The sequence below is a fragment of the Gallinula chloropus genome, assembly GCF_964237585.1.
Source record: "Gallinula chloropus genome assembly, chromosome: 16".
Lineage (NCBI taxonomy): Eukaryota > Metazoa > Chordata > Aves > Gruiformes > Rallidae > Gallinula > Gallinula chloropus.
The window spans coordinates 16,590,209-16,598,240 of NC_140101.1; the positions used below are offsets into that span (position 1 = coordinate 16,590,209).

General features: G+C 54.1%; 1 protein-coding gene across 1 annotated transcript in view; it reads right to left on the reverse strand.

Annotated features, from left to right (window-relative positions):
* The window catches only part of ERGIC3 (ERGIC and golgi 3), a 29,438-nt gene extending 25,279 nt beyond the window's left edge, over nt 1-4,159 (reverse strand). The window contains exons 1-4 of the mRNA XM_084271364.1: nt 4,069-4,159; nt 3,873-3,943; nt 2,919-3,006; nt 144-263 (exon numbers count right to left, since the gene is read on the reverse strand). Coding sequence (XP_084127490.1) covers nt 144-263; nt 2,919-3,006; nt 3,873-3,943; nt 4,069-4,156 — 367 coding nt within the window. The 5' untranslated portion in view covers nt 4,157-4,159. The remainder of the gene's footprint in view (nt 1-143; nt 264-2,918; nt 3,007-3,872; nt 3,944-4,068) is intronic.
* Between the last annotated feature and the right edge of the window lie 3,873 nt (nt 4,160-8,032).

Below are 8,032 nucleotides of genomic sequence, written 5' to 3' on the forward strand. Positions count from 1 at the left end.
AAAAGCGAGGAGAGCGTTACTGGTCGATGCAACGCTTTGGCCAGAATCATTTTTGCTTTGTATCAAAACACAACAATGAGTTGTGCTGCATGTAAAAAATGCAGAGGAGAGGTTTGCACAGCCAAAGCAGAATACCACCTTACCGTGTCTCTCAGCCTCTGGAGTCACACGATTGCCAGCTTTATCCAAACGTTGTTTAAACAGATTGTGCTCTACATCCAGCTGCTGCTCTCCTGCTACATCCATGGCATCGATGCTCAAATCTGAAACCAGCAAGCAAGGGAAAAAAAAGTGGTCAATAAACACTCATTTGTTATGGCCTGTGGCAGGCAGAGGAAGTGTTCAACCACCAAAGATACAGAATCTTTTGGCAAGGGGAAGAAGAATGTTCCAACCTGGAAGAGCACGCACGGCTGGGGCCAAGCACCTCATGGGGACTAAAACACACGTTGCAGCTTCCTATATGAACCTTCCAAACACAGGCTTTAGTTTGGTGGACAAGGACAACTGCTTGCAGCTACCTCAGAGAGCATTACCCTGAAAAGGCAAAAAACCAAACCCAAACCCCTCAAAGCCCACAGCCATTTTCAAGAATTAAGCTTCAAATCAGTTGAAAATTGCCTCCTGCCTCTGCCCCCATACTCCTTCCCCTCCAACCTCAGCACATTTCCTTATGACCCCTTTTTGCAAAGAAGATAGAGCTCTGTGGTCTTGGCCTGGTATCAAAGCTCCATGATACACCACGAAGCATCTTCGGTGGTCAGAAGGAAGAGGGACTCACTCCATTTAGAACCCAAAGGAATTGCACCAGAACAAGAGGCAGGGAAGATCAGTGGACAGTCGGGTAACGTGCACACACTACAGCATTTCCCATCACTTCATAGAATCACAGAATGCATTAGGTTGGAAGGGACCTTTAAAGGTCATCTAGTCCAACCCCCCTCCAGTAAGCAGGGACATCTTTACTACATCAGGTTGCTCAGAGCCACATCAAGTCTGACCTTGAGTATATCCAGGGCTGTGGCTCTGGGCAACCTGTTCCAGTGATCTACCACCCTCATATTGAAGAACTGTTTCCTAATATACCATCTAGATCTCCCCTTTTCTAGTTTAAAACCACTACCCCTCATTCTGTTGCTCCGTGCCCTTGGGAACAGTTCTTCCCCAGCTTTCTTATAGGCACCTTTCAGGTACTGGAAGGACACTATAAGGTGTGTTCCCTCAGACCTTTTTCTTCTCCAATCTGAACACTCCAACTCTCTCAGCCTGGCTTCACAGGAAAGGTGCTCCATCCCTTTCACCACTTTTGCAGCCTCCTCTGGACCTGCTCCAACAGGTCCTTCTTGTGCCGAGGGCTCCAGAGCTGGATGCAGTATCACAGGTGAGGTCTGCCCTGATCAGAGCAGAATCACCTCCCTTGATCTGCTGGCCACACTACTTGGGATGCAGCCCAGGATGGGGTTGGCCGGCTGGGCTGCAGATGCACATTGGTGGCTCATGTCCAGCTTTTCATTCATGAATACTCCCAAGACCTCTCCCTCAGGGCTGCTCTCCAGCACATCATCTTCTGACCTGTATGGATAATGGGGGTTGTCCCATCCCAGGTGCAGGACCCTGCACTTGGCTTTGTTGAGCCTCATGAGGTTCCCCTGGGCCCACTTCTCCAGCTTGTACAGGTCCCTCTGGATGGTGTCCCATCCCACCGGCACATTAACCTCACCACTCAGCTCAGTGTCATCAGCAAACTTGCTGAGGATGCTCTCAATCCCACTAGATCATTAATAAAGATACTAAACAGCACCAATCCTAGCACAGACCCCCGAGGAAACTGTCTTCCATCTGGACTTCGAGCCACCATCCTCTGGATCCAACCATCTAACCAACCCCTTATCCACTGAACAGTCCACCTATCAAATCCATATCTCTCCAACTCAGAGAAAAAGATGTTGTGGGGGACTACATCAATGGCTTTCCAGAAATCCAGACAGATGACAGCCACAGCTGAAGAGCTCTTCTCTAGTGATGAAATTACTCCATTGTATAAAGCCACTAGATAGGTCAGGCAGGACTTGCCCCTGTTAAAGCCACACTGGCCTCCATGTGCCTCAGCATAGCTTCTAGAAAGACATGTTCCATGATCTTCCCAGGCACAGAGGTAAGGCTGACAGGTCAGTCACTCCCAGGGTTCTCCTTCCTACCTGTTTTATAAATGGCTGTGATGTTTCCTCTTCCAGTCCCCAGGGACTACACCTGACTGCCATGACTTTTCAAATATCACAGAGAGTGGCTTGGCAACTACATTAGCCAATCCCTTCAGGACTCTGGGATGCATCTCACCAGGTCCCATGGACTTGTGTATGTTCAGGTTCCTCAGACAGTCACAAACCTCATCTTCACTTCCAACTTCATCCCACAGCTTTGTCTTAACTTAGTGAAAAGGTAATCAAATTATTAGTGCTCCTTCTGATTTAAAAAATGTTAGGAAAAGTTAATCACACAGCACTGGCAGTCAGCACTAAAGGACCAAAAGCAGGGAAAAGCTGTGTCTTGCCAAGTAACTTCCACAGGAGGCTCAAAATTTGTTTTGCAGTAACACCCCCACCACAGTCAAACCTTGAGTCTCAAGTGAACTCTGGGACAGCTTGGTTGGGATTCCTGTGCCCCCTGACAAAGCACACCACCGAGGTAAAAAACATTAGCAAGTTCATACCTTAGCTGTGGTTATAAACTAGAAAAATAACACTGTCTGATGGGAAGTGCTGGTGCCCAGCGGGCCCAGCTGCAGTCACTGTGTAAACACCAGGCTTCAGCAAACCCTCCCAATGGCCCACGCAGCACTCAGAAGGCCCAGGCATGCCGAGTCTCTCAGGCCTTTGGCAAGCAGGAAAATCACCCCAACATTCACATGTCTGACTCACAAGCACAAGGCATATGTGGAAAGGTAACATCCAGATTGATCTTCAGTTTCTCTCCCCTTGATTTGTCAACGTACAGTTCCGGGTGAACCTAGGAGCAAAGGAAAAACAGGGTCCTGTTTGGCCTGGAAGCAAATCAAAAGGCCTCTTTCCCTCACCGGCTCTCGCTTGGGAGGGTTGCAAGACGTGGCCTCTGCCAGACACGTGAGCTGCTGCCTCCCACGCTTCCCACGGTAGACAAGCCCCTGCCATTTCTGCAAGGGAAACCGCTTGGGATCCCCGATTTTGGTGGGGGGACAGGGGTCCCGTGGCCACTTGCTCTGCTTTGCCTGACTGCCGGTGGCAGAGGCGGCGAGAAGTTCTCTTCTGGGAGGGTACAAGCCAGGCCCGGCACCGGGCGGCTCTCGGGGAAGGGCAGCCCGGTCCCGCTGTGCCGGCGATCAGGCGGGGGAATCATAGAATCATAGAATGGTCTGGGTTGGAAGGGACCCCAAGGATCATAGAGCTCCAACCCCCCTGCCACAGGCAGGGACACCAACCTCCAGGCCTGGAGATACACAAGGCTACCCAGGGCCCCATCCAACCTGGCCTTGAACACCTCCAGGGACGGGGAATCCACCCCCTCTCTGGGCAGCCTGTTCCAGCCCCTCACCACTCCCTTCTGTAAAAAAATTCCCCCTAATATCTAATCTAAACCTTCCCTCCTTTAGCTTTAGTCCATTCCCCCTTGTCCTGCCATTATCTGCTCTTTTAAAAAGTCGAATCCCCTCCTGCCTATAAGCTCCCTTCAGGAAGGGAAGGAAAACCCAAACCACCTGTGGCTGCCGAAAACGCGGGGTGGGGCAGCCCGGAGCAGCCGCCTCTCCGCTGAGGTACCGCGGGCAGAAAGCAGCACCGCGGTGGCTGCCGCCGCCCCCCCCCCCCCCCCCCCCCCCCGCCCCCGCCGCCCCTGCTCACCTCCTTGGTGAGGTAGTACTGCAGCTCCGAGAAGAAAAGCAGCACCATGATGAGCGCGCTGACCACCGTCACTGCCGGGGAGACAAGAACCGCTGTCAGCCCCGCCGCTCGCACCCCCGCAGCCTCGGCCGGCCTGCCGCCGCCCCGAGCTGCTGCCGAGCCGCCGCCCGCAGGGTCCCCCCCCCCCCGTCCTCACCCAGCGCGCCTCCGCACGTCTTGACCCGAAAGTCTTCCAGGGTCTTGGGGAAAGCATCGAACCGCTTCAGCCGCCACAGCGACTCCATGACGCCGCGCCACCCGGAAGAAAAACCCGCTTTCCGGGGCCGTCCCGGCACCGCCCCCGGCGCCGCGGTCCGCAGCGCGTCCGGGGCTGGGGCGGGGCCGGGCTGGGGCTCCCGTGCCCCTCCGGCCCGAGAAGGTCCCGGCTGTCGCCTCGGCTTCATCACAGACTCCTCATCACAGAATGCCTTAGGTTGGAAGGGACCTTTGGAGGTCATCTAGTCCAACCCCTGCAGTGAGCCGGGACACCTTTAACTCAGTAGGGTCACTCAGAGCCTCATCAAGCCTGACCTTGCGTGTCTCTGGGGATGGGGCCTCCACCACCTCTCTGGGCAACCTGGGCCAGTGTGTCCCCACCCCCCCAGTAAAGCCCTTCTTCCTAATGTCTAACCTACACCTCCCCTGCTCAAGTTTGAAACCATCACCCCTCATCCTGGCACTATGTGCCCTTACAATCAGTCCTTCCCCAGCTTTCCTGTAGGCCCCTCCAGGTACTGGAAGGCTGCTGTAAGGTCTGTCCCCTGAGCCTTCTCCAGGCTGATCAAGCCCAACTCTCTCAGCCTGGCTTTGTAGGAGGGGTGCTCCAGCTCTTGGATCATCCTCTTGGCCTCCTCTGGACCTGCTCCAAGAGGTCCCTGAGCCCCTGGTGTGGAAAATGCTGGGAAATGTTGCTTTTGCAAATTGAAAAGGCTTATTGTATTTTCTGTAGAAGAATTTAGGATATATAGAAACTCTTGGCTAACTGAACAAAACTGAACTTTATTGGTGTACACAGCTGTAACAACAATAGAAACCAGCCACAACCAAAACCAAAACCAAAATAACAAGAGCTCCTAACAGTGCATAGAATTCTATCATACGGCATCGTTCACACATTGCCACGGCATCTGCAACCCTGCGAGGAGAAGCATGGGGCCTCTGCCTAGAAGGAAAGCAATAACAGAACAGGAAAACCTTGATTCTTTCTAAACCAACTCTCTGAGTTTGAAGAGACCTCTCAGTCTCAGTAACACCCACCTCTCTGGTTGCTCCGGGAGGTGAAACCACACATGTTGGGTAGGCTGTGACAACCTGAAAGTCTAATGGAAGGGGAACAATACACCACTATAGCCATAGCAAGGACACTGTCCCTACTGCCTGGCTATAGTGCTGTAGAAAGGAAACCTTACCACTCCTGGAGTTGAAGGATGAGGTTCAGGGGAGGGATTTGGGGTCTCATCTTCTCCAACACCAGCCATTTTCTGCTGCTCCAGTGCTTGTTCACCTAACTGTGTGCTTTTGGAAATGCACATGCACGGTTTTCCCTCACCACCTCCCCACAGAAAGTACTAGAAAAGGAAGCTCACGCATGCGTGAACCCAGTGAACCCAGTATTTCCACCATGATGATGGCGCATGACAAAAAAGAAGACTCCAGCCGGGTTTGACCAGGCCTGGAGACCCCCCTAAAGCTTAATTTGCTAAATAATGGGTGATGGGGTGGGAAAGCTGTGGACTTATGTCTCAACATTGCTGAAATGTTGCATTAAGATGCTTGTAGAGGGTTAAGGAAGACTTGCTAACAGGATAGCTTGAAGTGCCACAGTGGTGACCTCCTTTCTTTAGGACCACTGGCATTTCTAGCAGGTGGGAGCATGGCTGTTGGCAGAGGTCTCCCGCATCCTGTCCCCGTGGCCAGGGACAAGGCCACACAGTGGCAGCCCTCATGCAAAGGCTTCTGCAATATTGAAGGACTTTCAGGGAGTTCAGCAGTGCTGATGGGCTGGCGGCTTTTGCCAGTAACTTCTGATCCCACAAGAGGGTGGATGTTCAAATGTTGATCACTTGCAGAGGGAAAAAAGGAGTATCCCTGGGGAGCTACAGAACCTTGAAACATTTGGCCCTTGCCAAACTGGGAGTTGCGGTTGCAACAGTTGCTACCAGCACTTTCTGAGCAGCCATGCCTGGCTTCCCCGTGGCCTCCACGGGCCCTGTGCCCAGCTTCCCCGCAGCCTCCAGATGCTCATGCTCTCTCAGCCTGCTCCAAACACTCCTGCAGGTGCAGGATCGGAGCACTGCATTCCACCCGCAAGCAAAAAGGTCCCCCAAGAGCGCGGGCCGCCAGACTCGCACCCTTGCAGGCCCAACCCAAAGGGCCCCCCTGCTCCACAAGCCCACTGGCTCAGCCGTTGAACATGGCCGTGCCTCATCGGCCTGTCCACGGCCTGCACGGACAGCCCCAGCGCCCGGCTGTTCCAGAGCCCGTGCAGCCCCCATGCCCGTCTTCAATGCAGCTCCCAGAGTCCCCAGGACCCCCAGACCACACCCAACCCTCCTACAGTTGCAGGACTGTAGGCATATTGTGGCCCCAAACAAATGGGTCTCCCTGGCTCAGCCCTTGGGTAACAGCTGACGGGGACCGCCCCAGCTTCAGGTTCCGTTAACTGCCTCTCCCAGCCGTGCCCTTGCCCCTTTGCAGCCGTGTGGGATCAGGGCAAACGTTTTTTGGCTTAATACCAACGGCACTGCACTGACGACATTCAAACGGAGCTGGTGAAATTCAGAGTCTTCATTTAGGCTCATGAGCTGCTGGTGGCAGCACCCAAGGAGGCCAGGAATTCTCCCAAGAGCAAGATATCCTGGGGCACACCGTCCATTTATTAAGCCTGCTCCAACAAGTAGCATGCAGAAGCCAAAGGGGATGTGCCAGGCCCCCTCTCCCACCCCAGGCCAGCCCTTTGTTTTTTCATTAAATGGTGAGGAAAGCGATTCTCAGGTCCCTGGCTCTCTGCTAACGTCTGCAGAAGCAGGCTGAGGCTGGACACCTCACGCCAAGGCAGCTGCAAGAAGGGAGAGCTCCTACGGTCTCAAGAGGTTGGGCTGTTGCTTCTTGCAGGCCCAAAAGCCATAGGCTGAGTTTCCCTGTTGCTCTGGGGTGTGCGAATTCCTCACTCCCCCTGTGACAGTGCCCGGAAAACAGGGCAGAGCTATTGGCTGAACCTGTGTGGGTCTGTGTCCCAGCCCTTGGACGGACCTGCCCAGCGGGACACGCTTCCCTCCCCACCAGGGCCCCAACTGTGCACAAGCTGCTGTACGTCAGCACCCTGAGAGCCCTCCGCACACAGCACTGCTGCAGACAATCGGGTCACAGTGAGTCGGTGAGGTCACAGAGCCCAGCCATGATGCGCTGGCCATAAAAACCAGACTCTCAGCCTCTGGCCCACACTTCAGTTCAGCAGTTGCCACAGCAGCAGCAGCATTAGCACCAGCAGCGTTAGCACCAGCAGCTGCAGGAAAACTATTAGAAACGTGTGAGGGAACATGGCCCTGACCAGCCGCATTCTCCTCATCCTCCTCCTCGTGGCCCTGCTTGCCAGGGCTGCCTGGGCTCCTCCCATCTCTCCATTGCAAGGGGCAGGTGAGCAGGCGGCGCTGGTGCAGCCTTTCAAGGGCTGGCGGGCTCTTCTCCCAGAGAAGCGTGGGTGGTGGGCTTTTGCCTCGAGGGCTTTAGCAGCTTTCCTCTATGGTAAAAAAGCCCTGAGGGGCTGTTATGTTGGTGCATCTGCTCCCTGAGGGTGTTGCACATGGCCTGGAAAGACGATTTGCAGAGCTGACGGGAGCCAGGCAAGAGGTCACTGGCAAGCTCGGTCTACGTCTAGCTCCCACATTGTTACCTGGCCCCCTTCCAGGGGGAGCCTGGAATTCACCAAGGCAGCAGTGGAACCCAACCAGCAATGGAAACGATTCTCATCTGTGCTGGTTTGTAGATAAGGATGGTGGCAATGATACTTCTTGGACAGGTGTTGATTTGGAGCCCTCGAGGCATCTTGAAGGGAAGTTCTCAATGTCCCTTTCCTTGAAGGAAGAAAGCTTGACAGTGTGGCAAGAGCTTTTTCCGGGCTC